General features: G+C 40.0%; 1 protein-coding gene across 3 annotated transcripts in view; it reads right to left on the minus strand.

The window, feature by feature from the left end:
• grhl2 (grainyhead like transcription factor 2) overlaps positions 1–15,624 on the minus strand; it is a 102,585-nt gene extending 86,961 nt beyond the window's left edge. Inside the window, exon 1 of one of the 3 annotated variants that reach the window (XM_062980127.1) lies at positions 15,423–15,624. In XM_062980127.1, coding sequence (XP_062836197.1) covers positions 15,423–15,442 — 20 coding nt within the window. In that variant the 5' untranslated portion in view covers positions 15,443–15,624. The other 2 variants (XM_062980128.1, XM_062980129.1) reach the window with 2 other exon arrangements.
• Positions 15,625–17,167: the final 1,543 nt, after the last annotated feature.

Consider the following 17,167-nt stretch of genomic DNA (forward strand, 5'->3'; position numbering starts at 1 on the left):
TGAAAATATAATAGAATAATAATAGAATAATAATATAATGATATAATAATAATAATATAAAATATAATATAATGATATAAAATATATTAATAGGATAATATAATAATGGGATATAATAATAGTAACAGATATGATGATAATAATATGGTAATAGAATAATAGTATAAAATAATAAGTTTCATGGCATAGGATAGGAATAAGGATGAGAGGAGAATCCCTATGCGTCCTGTACCTTTAAGAAACAGAAAGAGCAGGACGAGTGGAAAGCCCTCTTCCTTCCCTCCCACCCTCCCTTGCCCTGGCTCCAGGAGCCAATCAGAAGCCTTGGGGGCGAAGGGAGCATGGCCAGGACGGAGACGGAAGGAAGAAAGGGCAGCGCAGCAGCAGCCACGGAGGCTGGGGGACAGGCAAGGCAAGCAAGCACTTTCTCTCCCTCCCTCCCTCCCTCCCTCTGGTGTGTATGTATGAGTGCTGCTTCTGCCCTGCAGCCATGTTTCCCAATGGAACTTTGCTGCAGCCTTAGTTGCTACTACTAGGTCTTACTTTCAGGGGAGGCCTTATATTTGGCAATCCCCCAAACCCCTGCTAGGTCTTATTCTTTGGGGAGGTCTTATTTTAGGGGAAACACGGTAGTACAGAGATGGGCAATTGCCCGGTGGAGGGAAACTGAAGGGCCACATCCCCATGAGGCAGGAATCAAATTTTCTCCCAAATGCCTTCTAGGAGCATAAAGGGTCACTTTCGCGATGTTTTACTCCCAGGGAATTCTATTTCACAAAAGCAAGTGGCAAATAAATCTCTTCAGGCTCACTTCCTTTTTCAATAAAGATAAAATTACAACATACCAAAATTGTCCCCTTTTGGAAACCAAGAAAGAACCCCGAAGGACTACAAAATCAACCCTGGAGGGTTTGTATGCAGTCTGAGTGCTGTGCCTTCACATCCCTGTTATTACAACCGGCTTGTATGTGTTAAACAGTGAGTATGAATTACACCTACAAAACATTTTGTTGGACAATGATTGCAAAGGCTTCCTGCTCATTGCTACTCTTCAGCGTAACTCACTTGCTGGAATCAGGTTTAAATCTTTAAATCTGTAAAAGGAAATCAGGCGAGACAAGTTTTAGACAGAAGGGCTCCAACTAAGCAAATAACAGTCAAAATAGCTTCAGGGATAAAACCAAATTTCTTCATCCTGATAGTGACAGAATAGGAACGCTCTGCTTAAGATTTCTTCCTGGGCACTAACTAGGCTTGTAAATGTTTACACTTCAAAAATTAGGTGCTATATAAAACACACTGATTGTATATGCTGACTGGTTGGTTCAGGGAACTAGCCCTAAAAATAACATTTTAAAAGTGTTGTCAAAGGCTTTCATGGCCGGATACACTGGGCTGCTGCAAGTTTTCTGGGCTGTATGGCCATGTTCCAGGAGCATTCTCTCCTCACATTTTACCCACATCAATCCAGACATCCTCAGAGGTTGCCTGCCATAGATATATATCTCTCACAGATATATAAACTCCACTTGCCTAATTTCCAACAGACCTCACAACCTCTGAGGATACCTGCCATAAATGTGGATGAAATGTCAGGAGAGAATGCTACTGAAACATGGCAATACAGCCCAGAAAACTTATAGCAACCCAACATTTTTAAATTCTGTTTAAAACTTTTTTTGTGTAAGAAGTGAATTTTTTTTAAACACAAAGAGTTCTAACTGAATATTCTTCTTTCCGGTTAATTATAAGGGATTAATCAGAATTCTGTCAATTTCTGATATTCAAGCTCAGTACACCTTATTTGTGAGTTGGAAAGATTCAGGTTCCAGACATGAAACCAAGTATTACTGTGTCAGGATAAATTAGCAATTCAGCTTGCATGTTCCACTATGTGGAATTCAAATTCAGTTCATATAATTGCAAATGCCTAATAAAGTAGGTCCCCCCTACTTAAATAAGCACAAAAGAATAAGTACTTTAAAACATCCTGCTTTTATATTTGATCTTTTATCATAATTAAAACATATTCCATTCATATTCCTTTATTTGCATTGTTTTAAAACTGCTTTTTTATTTTAACTGAAATTGTTTTAAATGTTGTTGATAGTTTAGTTTCATTTTAATGTTAATAGGTTGCTGTGAGTTTTCCGGCCTATATGGCCATGTTCCAGAAGCATTCTCTCCTGATGTTTTGCCCACATCTGTGGCAGGCATCCTCAGAGGTATGAGGTCTGTTGGAAACTAGGCAAGTGAGGTTTATATATCTGTGGAAAGTCCAGGTTGGGAGAAAGAACAAAGCCAGGCTTTGAATCTGCAAGGCTATTAAATGCTAATCAAGGTGATCAATTGCAACATTCACACTTGCCTCAAAGAGACAAGAGTTCTTTCTCGCAACCTGGACTTTCCACAGATATATAAACCCCACTTGCCTAGTTTCAACAGACCTCACACCTCTGAGGATGCCTGCCATAGATGTGAGAAAAGCATCAGGAGAGAATGCTTCTGGAACATGGCCATACAGCCTGGAAATCTCACAGTAACTCAGTTATTCCAGCCATGAAGCCTTTGACAACACATTAATGTTAATACTTTGTACATTTTAACTACAATGTATTTTAATTTGTAACCCACCTTGAATCTCAGTTTTAGGGGAAACATGAAATTGATGGTAATGGTGACGACGATGAGTGTTTTGCAATACTGGCAACTCAATAAAGCAGAGATTGTGTTGTTAATTATACCAGTATAATTTGAACCTTCGTCGTTGTTTCCTCCCCTGCGTTTTATTGCAGGAGTGAAGATTGTCATTTTACTGGAACTCCTATCACGCCTAGGAATGATAGGAGGGCTACACATTTCTTATCAATGACTTATAGTAACTATTAAGGCACAGCCTCCTTCTTATTTTTGCACAAGACCCACTGTGTTCAGTGAAGTTCACTCTCTAATGAGAATATTTAGGTACAGAACCTGAGCCTAAACTTATATAATTAAGTTAAAATTAGAGTCAGTGTGATATAATGGCTTCAGTGTTGGACTAGGACACCAGGGTTCAAATGTCTGCTCAACCGTGGACATCCACTGAGTGATCATACTCTCAAATCATACTCTCTTAGCCTCTCCAAACAATTCTTGCCAAGAAAACCCTTGAAGAGATTCACCTTAGGGTCATATACATTGGAAACTACTTGAAGAGGAGTAATAGCAAAACTAACAATAAAACAACAAAACATATACTTCCAAACAGAATAAATGTAACTGAAATAAATACTTTTCTATTGTCTGCTTGGGGTAAAACTACATTCCCTAGGGCACAGATTTATCCTTGTATTCTGCAAAGTACCACACATATTACTGTTTCCTATTCATTTAACTCAGTGGTTCCCAATATGTGGGCTGTGACCCAACAGTGGGCCACAAGAACGAAAATCCTTTCCGCAATGCTGACAATTTTCTGAATCAGTACCCCAACTAACCAAACTGAATCTAAAGTTGACCAAAAATTGATTCATAACCCTTTTGGTACTAAAGTTGGAGAAAGTGGTCAAGTGGTCCCTGGGCAAAAAAGGTTGGGAATCATTGATTTAATTAAACAACTAATCCTACAAGAAGTTTCTTTTGGATCCAAATGTAAACATATAAATGCCCTCTACGGAGCCTAAATACCCTAAGGCACGGGATCCCATCTGATCTTTGAAGTTAAGCAGGGTTTGCTCTGATTAGTGCTTCAATGGGAGACTTCTAACAAATACCTGGTGTTATAGGCTACATTTGAGAGAAAGGCACTGGCAAACCACCTCTGGGCATCCTTGCCCAGGAAGACCTGTGAAATTCATGGGGATGCCATAATCTGACAGGCAACTTGAAGTCACATGCAGACACGTACACGCACACGCACACACACAAACTTAGTTATCCTAGAACAAGAGAGTATATGCATTTTTGTCAAACTGAGTTTTACATATTAAAGAAGACTTTTAAGTTTTTGAAATGCTGTTTTAAATCTCACTCTGCAACCTTTTTATGACCCCAGCATTGTGCAAAATAAAGAACACATCTTTACATTCACAGCTTCTATTCCATTTGCTCCTTCTTTCCCAATGCCTGCAGTATTTCATAATATACAAAGACAACCCAAATTAAATGGGCATGAACTGACATGATGGTAATGTGCTACACCCTGAGGAATTTTCCCCAAATGATACAGAAGACACTATTATCTGAAGCTAAATAAAACTATTAATCTCTGAACACAATCTCTAGGATTCAAAATATAGAAATAATGAAGCAAAACTTTTAAGAAATTATTTGTAAAAATTCTTTTACTTGATTTAAATTATTTGGACATAATTAGGAGAATGATAGGTATATGCAGAGATTGAGAGGGTTGCTTTTTGGAGTACAGCTTCCAAAATTTCCCAGCCTCTATGGCCACTAAATCTGAGGGATTCTCAAAGTCATAGTCTCTAAAAGGAATGTGTTCAAGCTGGAGGCACCTCATATATATTGTACTTAAGCTAATGGATCTCTGCATTTTACTCTGAATTCCTAGTGAGTCCCTTAGCATTTGCCCCTAAGTCCTATTTCAAGTCTCAGTAACTTTTGCCATATCCATGTTGATATTGAGAAAACACACCCCTATATTATTAAATACGAGGGTTATGCAGAAAGTAGATTACATTTTGGAATTAAAAATGAACAAACTATAGGAGAAAACATTTACCATATGCAGTTGAAAGCCACACCCAAATACCACTTCTCAACATAGTCGCCATTCAAATCTAGGCATGAATGAGCTTGGCAACTCCTTCCCCACAAAACTCTGCCGCTTGCGTCCTCAACCAGCCGGTCACCCCTTCCCGCAGCTGCGATCCAGGATGAGCGTGGGGATAAGTTGAGCACGGGGATTTTGCACAGTGGATGAGGAAACAATTCCCACCCAGAAGACTCCAGAATTTCACATGTGTGACCTGCCGTGTGGGGCCGGGTGTCCCCATGAAACAGCAAAATCACCACACTCAACTTTCCCCCACGCTCGTCCTGGATCGCAGCTGCGGGAAGGGGTGACCAGCTGGTTGAGGACGCAAACGGCAGAGTTTTGTGGGGAAGGAGTTGCCAAGCTCATTCATTGCTACGAATGAATGCTATGAAATTACAATTTGTCGTGGTAATTGGAGCTTAAGTGCACCAATGATGATGAGAGAGAACTAAGCACAACTATGTTGAGAAGTGGTATTAGGGTGTGGCTTTCAACTGCATATGGTAAATGTTTTCTCCTATATTTTATTCATTTTTAATTCCAAAACGTAATCTAATTTCTGGATAACCCTCGTATATAAAGTGCATGAAATGTGAGTCCACTGAGACATATAGTGAGCATGTGCACCTTTGCCCTATAATAATCTTTTCCATGAATTGTCTTTGGACTGTTGCCAAACACACCTGGATCCCAGGAAATGATCCCTCCTTCACAATGAACTGGGGGGCGTGAGGGGAGCACATAATGGACTTGCGTTTAAGTTTCTGGGTCCTTTTCTTAATATGATTGGTTCTTCTCCCATGCCTCAAGCCAGATTCACTCTTGCAACACCCATTGAAATGGTCATCGCCTACAAGCACCTATTATGTTCTTTGGACCAGAGGTTCTCAAACTTTTTCAGCAGCGGAGACCTTTTTAAAGCAAAAGTCTGGTGGCAAGAAAGGTGAGGGAGGAGGAGCAGGAAAGAGGAGGAAAGCTTGGAAGGGGGGGAGAGAAGAGGAGGAGGAAAATGCAGAACCCCCTCAGTATGCTTCCCAGAGCCTCAAGGGCTTCACGGAGCACACTTTGAGAACCACTGCTTTAGACTAACTTTATTGTTCCCACCACAACCAAACCATTAAGCTCATCATGAACCCATTGCCCAATGCCACAACACATTCCTTTCCAGGAGTGGATCAATAAGTGAACGAATGCTTCAAATGACAGTTTATGAAATTTTCCACCACCACGAAAAGCCAATGAGTGATGGTATCAGATGGAATCCTCATCCACTCAGGATGCAGATCCTACCTTGACAGTTTCTAAGCCAATCAGGAGATGGGATGGGTTTCTTGAATAACTGTCAAATGAAATAAAAATGCGCTATATTTGCTATTGAGGGATGTCAATTATTTGGAGTGCTTTCTTGACTGACATTCTCTCTGGTCATTGGGGATAAACGTCTGATTTTACCTTCCACCTGTCTGTCTGATTTGGCCTTCTGGTAAGTTAGACATGCTGGACCTCCGAACCTGTGGTTCCTGTAGTCCTCAATGTGTGTCTTTTTGCCATCAAATAGGTACCATTAAGCCTGTGGTCCATCAGTTTTATTTTCAAATTAAAATACACCAAAATGCCAGAATTGCTTCAGACTGTACTGTTTGTCTCCCATGCCTATATTTCTTTTTCTCCAGAATGCAAACTGTGGCCCAGAGACTGCAGAAGGATAATGCTTTCCTCTAAAATTAAAATCAAAGGGATTTTGCCTACTGTCTTTCAGAAGTTACTTTTGTTTTAATGCCATCCAAAAAGAAAAAAGGGAATGGGAAAATAGAGCCATTATTTCTGCATAATAAATTGAGAAATTGAAAGAATGGACCATGGAGACAACTCATGGATTGGGGAAATTGAGCAAGAAGCAAATTGTGTTTTTCATCATGTATTTTGTTTCTGCTATATATGTATATGTGAATCTGTTTTATGGGGCCAGATCTTGTATATGTGTGTGCTTTGTATGCATTGGCTGAATGTTTTCTGTATGAGGAAGATATTCATGAGAAACTGCTGTTTTGCCTCCCCATTCTGTCTCTGTAATATCAGTGTTCTGCTGAAGCAGGAAAATTCAATGGAACGAGAAAGGCTTTGTCTTAATCACTGCTCAAGCTTTTGGTATATTGATCTGAATGTTTGACTTTAACCTTTCCAAAAAAATTTCTTCAAAATTGATGTTTGTAAGTGGACGTATCCCCCCAAGAAAGCCATTTTATGACATAATCTATCACAGTTTCTTACTTGTCAAAATGCAATCCAAACTGAAGTGGAGAGATGTCACTAGATTAGTCCTAAAGAGGTATAATTAAATACCAAAGGCAGAATCATCCATATTATTACTTGTTTCTATATAAGGTTGTGAATGCTGGACGGTGAAAAAGATCAGTCAAGAAGAAAATCCATTTATTTGAAAAGTGTGTCTGCAAAAAAATTGGTATGGATATAGCATGGATTGCTAAAAAGACAAATATATGGATCTTAGAGCAAATGAAGCCTGAATTCTAACAACAACAACAACAACAATTTTATTACACAAAGATTACACTAGAGACCAAAATGACTAAACTGAGGCTGCCATAGTTTGGACATATCCTGAGACTCCTTGGTTCACTAGAAAATACACTTGGTAAAATGGAAAGCAATAGAAAAAGGAGACCTTAACCTCAGCTTTTCAACAATTTTAACAAATTGTTATGGCAAACTGGTGCAAACCAGCTGAATTATACTACTGGAGGTCTCTCATTCACAGGGTTCTCATAAGTCAAAGTTGACCGAATGGCAAATAACAGGTCTACTTACACTGGACTTAGGCCAGTCTGTTGCCATGGATATGTAGGACCGCATTTGCTCCATTGGAGTCTGTATTCCCAGAGCTTGGAGTATGGCTCTAAGGACCAGAGTTCAAATCTCCATTTGGTCATGGAAGCCCACCGACTGACCTTGAATAAGTCACAGGTTTTCAGCCTCTGGACAAATCTTGCTAAAATAAAATCCTGTGATTGGTCACCTTAAGGCTTCACAAATTGGATATTACTTGAAGCCACACAATAACAAAACTTTTATTCCTCTCTCTGTGTTCCAGATCTCAGACTTTCCTCCACAATAGAATTGATAAAGTAATTCTCATGGAGGACCATGCATAGAAATTTAAAAAAACACAACACCCTTTTGAAAAAGTGTATCAAAGATTATATGGAACTCCCATAACGTTCTGTCTGATATAGCTTTTTATATAATCTACAGGAATTACATAACTTCCCAAGCGTAGCTCAAGAAAACTTGTTGGATCAATTGGGCAAAAAGCTGGATTTAAATTCCCTTCAGTGGGGCTGAATAAAATACACACTTATTCCTTCCACTACAATCATTGGGACTTCAAAGTGATTAGTATAGGTAACACTGTGCCAAAGTTTATTTAACTGCTGAGGTTTCTGGGTACGATCAAGTGATTTCTGACTTATAGGAACTCTAGTAAACCTATCACGCCTTCATCTAAAGCAGTTTGTCCAAGGTCACCCAGAAATTTCCATGTCTGAGTAGTGATTCAAACCCTTGTATAGAGTGATAGTCCAACACACAAAGCCCTACAACATCCTGGCTCTCTGTGGCATATAAATCCAAAAGCTAACAATATTATTAGGGCATAATCTTGCATTTCAGTTTTACAGAAGCTTCTATCACTGTGATGGTGAACCTATGACACGCGTGTCAGCACTGACACACTTAGCCATTTTCAATGACACGTGGCTGCATGTGGCTGAATACAGAGAAATGTGGGGCCGCATGCTGAGAAGGACGTTTCATCCTCGGCTCCTGCACAGCCAGGTGCAATAGTTGAGGATAAAACGTTTGCTATAGTGTAATATAGTTACATAATTAGTTTTTGCTTTATTAAATACAGTTATATATTACAATTATACATTTTTGTTATTTAAACTACAAATATTGCAAAATTATGGGTTATTTCTCAAAGTGACACACCACCCAAGTTATGCTCGGTTTTTTTTGGCGAATTTTGACACAGGAAGCTCAAAAAGGTTGCCCATCACTGTTCTATCATATGAAAACAATGTAGGGAGCAAGCAATTAAATCAGGTAGACAGAAATGTGTGAATGCTTCCATCCTAATGTTTATTTATGAATAAATATGCCACACACCATTACATGTTCCTTCTCACTCTGCTTTTTGTTCATTCTCCTAAGGACTTTCCTACTTTAACTTCACTTTCTGTTGAGCAACCACTCTCAATGAGATCTCACTCTCTCAAATGCATGCTCACACTTTGCCCAATAGATCGTTCTTCGAATCTAAGGAGATTCAAGTTCAGGAACCTCCAAGAACGTTTAAGGAGTAGATATATCTTCCAGGATTCTTTTAAAAACAGCAGTCCAAAGACCTGCTTCCTGCCTCTATGTAGGTAAATGCCCTTTTTAAAAATGATTGTGCGTATTCCTAGATTGTCACATTTCTGTGGAACGGGATAGGCACCTGTTGCTTCTTATCATATTGATTGCAATGATATGAAACTATGACCCACTTCCCTTTTAAAACAGTTATATTCATACTAGGTTTTAAAACTTCCTTATTTACATTTTGCTATCAGTGTGCCTGATGAGGAAATGTCTCTGCCTGTGAACATTACAATCTAGAAGTGAGCAAAGAGGAAAGGGAACATGCCAAGTTGACTGGTGGATTCTGGGAGCTATAGTCCAAACAAATAACTTTTCCAGAGCTCTGGTTATATGTATAAGTAACTTGTTCAAGATCTGTATTTCCTGATACATAGAAGACAGATGATGCAAAGTTTGGAGGTTAAAAAGTATGACAAGCAGGACCAAATTGAATGATGAAATAGAGGTGATGTCACAGAGGTGTTTTGATTTCCCGGAGGCAGCTTCAAACATATGGGCTACCAAAGGAAAAGGAAAAGGAAAAGAGACTTTTGAGATTGGCAGGAATGTTTGATAGTAATAGAATTCAAATTACAGACAAGAATATATCTGGACTGAAGAACAGAGAGATGGAAGGAGTAAGACCATGACCAATCCTGAGGGCAAAAACAAGGAGTTTGTTTGGCTGAAACTGGCAATCTCGCCATTAGGCAGGAACATGTTGATGGCCACCTAATGATATCCACCTACTACCAAGTGAGCCAGAGTTGTTACTGGAAGGACAGAGAAGGCTCAAGGACATATGATCTATACATCTCCAGGATTTTCTCATCTAAAAATGATTGTCTGCTTCTGAATTGGCAGTATGCTGTCAAGACAAGCTGCCAATTAAAAACAAAAACAAATCAATAAAATCCCAGAAATTACAATAAAATAAATAATTAACATTAGACATTGTAAATTTTAGAATGTGGAGAACCAGCAATAAAACATAAGAGAAAAGGAAAAGATGAGAAAATAAATAAGAACCAAATGCCCACTGAGTTTGGGCCAATTTCTCTATATCAATGGTTCTCAATGACCCCTTAATACAGTTCCTCATGTTGTGGTGACCCTCAACCATAAAATTATTTTTGTTGCTACAGCAGAGTCTCACTTATCCAACACTCGCTTATCCAATGTTCTGGATTATCCAACGCATTTTTGTAGTCAATGTTTTCAATATATTGTGATATTTTGGTGCTAAATTCGTAAATACAGTAATTACTACATAGCATTACTGTGTATTGAACTACTTTTTCTGTCAAATTTGTTGTATAACATGATGTTTTGGTGCTTAATTTGTAAAATCATAACCTAATTTGATGTTTAATAGGCTTTTCTTTAATCCCTCCTTATTATCCAACATATTCGCTTATCCAACATTCTGCCAGCCCATTTATGTTGGATAAGTGAGACTCTACTGTACTTCCTAAATGTAATTTTACTACTGTTATGAATTTTAATGGAAAATCTAATATGCAGGATGTATTTCCATTTACTGGAGCAAATTTGGCACAAATACCCGATACGCCCAAATTTGAATACTGGTGGGGTTGGGGGGATTGATTTTGTCATTTGGGAGTTGTAGTTGCTGGGATTTATAGTTCACCTACAAACAAAGAGCATTCTGAACTCCACAAATGATGGAATTGGGGCAAACTTAGTGCACAGAACACCCATGACCAACAGAAAATACTGGAAGGGTTTGGTGAGTATTGACCTTGAGTTTTGTAGTTGTAGTTCACCTACATCCAGAGAGCACTGTGGACTCAAACAATGATGGATCTAGACCAAATTTGGCACAAATACTCAATATGAGCAAATGCGAACACTGGTGGAATTTGGGGAAAATAGACCTTGACATTTGGGAATTGCAGTTGTTGGGATATATAGCTCACCTACAATCAAAGAGCATTCTGAACCCCACCAACGATAGAATTGGGCCAAACTTCCCACACAGAACCCCCATGAACAACAGAAAATACTGTGTTTTCTGATGGTCTTTGGCAACTCCTCTGAACCCCCCTCGCGATCCCCCAGGGATCCCGACCCCCAGGCTGAGAAACGCTGCTCTATACAATATGTTTCCAACACTAGCTTTGTATCCTTCCAACCTGTTATCTAGTTAGAAACGGAAATCAAGAAAGGCAACAGAGCCATCATTTTCTGTTGTCACCTCGTGTCAGGTTTTGTTTTTATTGACACTTCCTTGTCTTGACAGATTCTCCATGCCTTTAACAGCAGCATGACAAGCAAAAATTCAAGTGAACCTTCCCCCCAAACATTCGAATGCAGATCAGCAACAAGACACCCTAAAGCACTTTCAAGACTAACAAATCTGACATCTGCCTCCGGGTGCTGCAGAGTCTAGTGGCACTCGAAGGGTGAACAGGTTTTATCTGGGATAAACTTTAATGGACTCCAATCTAACCTCAAAAGATTTTTCAAAACCTTTTTGCAACAACACATGGACACAAATAAGTCCTTTGAGATTTGTTGTCATGCAGGCACAGTGATGGGAATTCATCTGCCACGCAAGATTTAAGACTATGAAGCTACTCCAGGAGGGAAAATGACAGTGCTAGTAGAACACCATGAACACCAAGACTAATAATAATCTTATCGGAGTTTAGGAAAGTTTTCTGGAGTTTAGGAAAGATTTTAGAACTCTTAAAATCTTATAGTCAGCATTGGCACTACTGCATCAGGAGAGTCTAGATTTTGTCATTTCAAAAAATAACTTTTCCAAACTCTGTTCAGTTCACTTGTCATCTGTACTAATGAAGTTTAATATAATATAATCTAGTTAGTCTCATCACATGCTGATGGGCAAAGGGAAAGAGTGACATCACAACAGATTGAAAGACCTGATGTAGAGGGTTGTTATGAATTGGTCTTTTGTTTTCACCACTGTGTTTCCCATTACTTTCTGTACAGTTTCCATGAGGGACAATTTATCTCCAAACATCAGATTAAAAACTGCAGAAAATTAGCTTGCACAAAATTAACTGTTGAACCAGCATGGCTGCCATTACAAATGGTAGTGCATACCATATTGGTGAAACTGTGGACCACTCTGCATTTTCACAGGATTCAAACAGCAACAACAGCTATAACGCAAGATGATTTTGAAGGCCACTTGAATCAAGAGCAAATAAAGGACCGAACTAAAATAACTTTCGTATTGGAATAATTGCATCTTGACAAATCTCTCAGATGTGTCCTGCAGTCTGCATACTCTGTAATTTTGTGTCTAGCCTCCATGAAATTCAGTGAAGCTTGGGAAATAATCCAGAAGTCTTGTAAACAGCTATGTATCTATGAGATAATATGAAAATGCAGTATCCACCACAACACAAAGGGTAACTTTACAAAATAGTAGTTGTAAATCTAATGATTTTAGGAAGATAAGGGACAAAAGATCTGCAAATTATTTTTTTTCTTATCTTCTTTTAAAAGTTTGGATTATACAAATATTTCATGGTACTTTATGCCACATGCAAATAATTTTAAGTATCTGGTGGCCTGATTGCAAAAAAGTAGCATACACATGTGAACAGTGTAACAATATGTTTCTTCCAAAAGAGAGCACAACTTCATGTAAACACTTTCAACACATAATTAGAAAACCTTGCCTATATCTGTGTCCTCCAGACCAATCATTTACACATTGATTCAGAAATGTCCCACAAAATTCAGAAGGGCATAGTACCAAGAAACTGGCCATGTTTAACCTTAATGTTAACCAAATTGGTTTTGATATTAAACCAAAACTTTATTCTGTATAATACAATTGCTTGTGTAAATGTACCTCCACAAATATGGCCACAAAGAATAAAATACACAGTATTTTAAAGATACAAACAAACCAAAAAGGAGATAATGCTTCTGGAATATGGCCATACAACCCGGAAAACTCACAGCAACCCAAACTAAAAAGGACTCCTGCCTCTTCACTTCTAAAGAAATAAGACTGGAATGAGCTAAACTTCCAATTCAATGGGCTAAGTAGATAATGGCTTCAAGTGTATATGCAACATCTCAGATACTGATCAAAATCAAGTCTTTCTTACCAGAATACAATGGGCACACCTCATTTCGTAACCAAAAAAATACATAACAAAACTCAGTACAGACTACATCAGCTCCTTCCAAGGGGTATAATCAGGATAATACTCTTTTGTTCTAGAGTATCACACTAGACCAGGCATAGGCAAACTTTGGCTCTCCAGGTGTTTTGGACTTCAACTCCCACCATTCCTGACAGCCTCAGGCCTTTTCCTTTTTCCCCTCAGCCGCTTAAGCGGCTGAGGGGAAAAAGGAAAAGGCCTGAGGCTGTCAGGAATGGTGGGAGTTGAAGTCCAAAACACCTGGAGAGCCAAAGTTTGCCCATGCCTGCACTAGACCCATTGCTGCTTTTTGGCTCACAATCTCTAGCACAAGATGCAGTTACCATCATGAATTTAAAAGGTAGGAAAATGTGTGTCTGAAATTACTTTAAAAGTACGAAAAGTAGCATTATTGATTTACTAGTTGCCTCAGTCACAAATAATTATTATCTCATACAACTTTTCCCGCAACAGACCTTCAAAAATATTGTTCTTTTCTGGTTATAGAACTCTATGTGCCTCTCCTTGAATATTGATCCAAGTCCGTTGTCCCCATCTACCAACCTTCTCATGCTAGAAATTTATCAGATCCTGAACTTCCAATCTGCAGTCAGCAACCCTGCTTCCTTTAGAATAATAGACTCTTTTGTTCAAGTCCTCTCCTTGTCCAGGTATAAGTTGTAGGTCAGCAGCTGTAAGGCAACTACTGCAGAATATATTTTCCTTCTCAATGCACATGCATGTTGCAGGAGGCGGCTTCAAGGCGCAATCTATTATTCCAGGCCTTGAGACCCAGCCCATTACAAAGTACTGGCCCCCTCTCTTCATCGTGAGCATTGATCTGGAAACACCAAGCAAAGCCACAAGGAAACAGTAACATCTGCTGCAAAAATTAAGAATAACACAACCCTAGGGGAAGAAGCAAGGAGACGCCTGTGAAAGACAGTCTTCTTCACCTTGCATATGTTTGGAAGTTGGAAGAAAGCAAAAGAAGTGGGAATTGTGTACACATAATCTAGTTTGCGTGTGTGTATATATATACACATACACACAACTCCAGAGTGCATGATGTCCTTCAGCAATGGCACATAAAAAGTTCACGGAAACTTTTTACAACTTCGGAGCTAATTTGTTTTGAACGCTAAGCAATGTCGCTTATTTCTAGATGTCCCTATAGTGCGTGCTATGTATGATTTTCTGTATTATTTTTACAAAATTGGACTTAAATGCGGCATTTTCTATTCTTTATAAATCAGTGTGCTTTAAGAAAGAAAACTCTGGGAAATTTTCATCTGGTGATGATTATTTTTCTAATAGATTTCGATAGATACTTAGACACATATGAAAAACAATTGATTGTAAAACAGAAACTTTTAGCACAAAATCACTTCCTCTCCCTAGACTGGGGTAAAGCCCACATATGCAGTGGCTTTCATAGACACCTTTCTGTAATACGGTTATTTTCCAGTTATGAAAACAGTTTTCTTTCCCCCCTGAATGGCTTGGAATAAGGAATTGGATTCTTTCTTCTTCTTCTTTTTCCTGTCCCGCAACACATGTACAGGAGTGCCAAGAGAGCGGAGAGGAGAAGATGGCCGTTTCTGATCCGATATAAAAGCTCTTTTGTTGCCTTCACACACAAAAGCCAAGAATCGCTTTTCATCTCTGGGCCCTGAAGGAAATGGACGGCAATGGGACTCCTGCTCTACAGTGTGGGGGAAACTAGGCGCAAAGATTTCCCCCCAAAATTGGGGGAAAAGAATACCGAAAGAAAGTTCGGAAGCAACATTATTTATATATGGTACAGTATATCTATATACATATATAGATATTTCAAAATAGGAAAGCTTGGGGAGAAGGAAGGTGGGATCCAGCAGTGTCTCTCTCTCTCTCTCTCTCTCTCTCTCTCTCTCTCTTCTTGGTGGGTGCTGTGGTGCCTTGGAGAGAGGAGGAAATGTAATCCCAGCAGGTCCACCACCGAGATTGTCGGGTTTTGTTAAAGCAAAAAAAAAGAGGAAAGAAAACACAACCAACCAGTTGATCCGTTCAGGAGCAGCAAAAGGAGCAAGCTGGCTGTGATCACTTACTTGTCCGTCTCTTGTGACATGTTTGATCCAATGAACTCTCTCCCCTTTTCCAGGTGCCTCAGTCTCGCTGGTGAAACTGGACTTTCAAGTCTGTGCAGGTGAAGGTGTGTGTGTAGTGTGTGTGCGTATAGGTGTGTGTGTGAGAGCGCGAGAGCGAGCTCCCAGCACGGCAGAACCAGAGCTACTGGTAATTCTGCTTTTGCTTCCCCCCCTCTACTTCTCCCTCAACCAGCCGCGCAGGTAGGAGTGGGACAGGTAGAGCCCCTTCTCCCCGCCCCTCCTGCCTGGGCCACGCACACTGGCCGAGCCCTGGCTCCCTTCTCCTGCCTCCCTGCCTCCCTCCCTCCCTCCCACTCGCGCTTTCGGGCTCCGGCAAAGGGAGCCTCCGCCAAGACCTCCAGGCGCCTCCAGGTAACTTTCCTCCCAGGAGTTAGATTCTTTCACACAGCAGAGGGACGAGCCGCCAGCTGATTGGGCGGCGCGCTCTCCCAGGTGCGCAGCCATTGGAAGAGGCGCGCTCAGGTAAGGCCCGGGCTCAGCGCTCGCAGGGAACTTGGTGGCCTTTGCGGGAGGGAGGGAAGGCCGCAGAGCGAGAGAGAGAGAGAGAGAGAGAGCATGATTTTATATATATAAATATATATATATATATGGGGCAAAGAGGGCCATTTGGACTCAGGTTGGGGACCAAAGCAGGTGAATCCACTTTGAGACACCTTCGCGCCCGCATGGAGTTACTTTCAGTCTGTTGTCGAACGCTTTCATGGCCGGAATCACTGGGTGCTTGTGAGTTTTCCAGTCTGTATGGCCATGTCCCATAAGCATTTCCTCCTGACGTTTCGCCTGCATCTATGGCAGGCATCCTCAGAGGTTGTGAGGTATGTTGGAAACTAGGCAAGTGGGGTTTATATATCTGTGGGAAGTCCAGGGTGGGAGAAAGAACTCTTGTCTGTTCCACGCAGGTGTGAATGTGCAATTGACCACCTTGATTAGCATTGTATAGTCATTGGTTGTTTAATGCCTGGGGGAATCCTTTGTTGGGAAGTGTTAGCTGGCCCAGATTGATTCATGTCTGGAATTCCTCTGTTTTCTGAAAGTTGTTATTTATTTACTGTCCTGATTTTAGAGGTTTTTTTTTTAAAAAATACTGGTAGCCAGATTTTGTTCATTTCTGTTGAAATTGTCCACATGCTTGTGGATTTCAAACACGTATCAAGGAACATAAAACTAACTCAACTAGAGAAGTCAGCCAGAGCAGAGCACTTGAAGAACCAACCTGGCTGCAGCATATTATTTGAGAACACAGAAATGCTGGACCATTCTAACAATCAGGGCTGTAGCCAAGGGAGGGGGGGGGGGGTTAGGAGTTCAACTTCCCCACCCTGAAATGTTTCAGGTTTTTTACTAATGAATTTTAACTGGTTAAGCAAATCCCCATGAGAGTCCACTGAAGTTTATCTGTCTTGAATGTCCACCTAAGTTTATCGATGGAGCCTGATTCCTAAATTATTTTGCGTTATGGAACTACTCTTCATGATTTGCTAAAAAAAGGTACACCCCCATTTTTTTCTGGCTATGGCCCTGCTAACAACCACCATGTCAGGATACACAGAGAAGCCACTGAAATCTACAAGCATGTGGACAATTTCAACAGAAAGAAGGAAACAAAATCTAGCTACCAGTATTTAAATAAACTCAACAATCAGGATGGTAAATAAAGAACAACTTTCAGAAAATAGGGAAATTCC

Source organism: Anolis carolinensis, chromosome 4 (genome assembly GCF_035594765.1).
Source record: "Anolis carolinensis isolate JA03-04 chromosome 4, rAnoCar3.1.pri, whole genome shotgun sequence".
Lineage (NCBI taxonomy): Eukaryota > Metazoa > Chordata > Lepidosauria > Squamata > Dactyloidae > Anolis > Anolis carolinensis.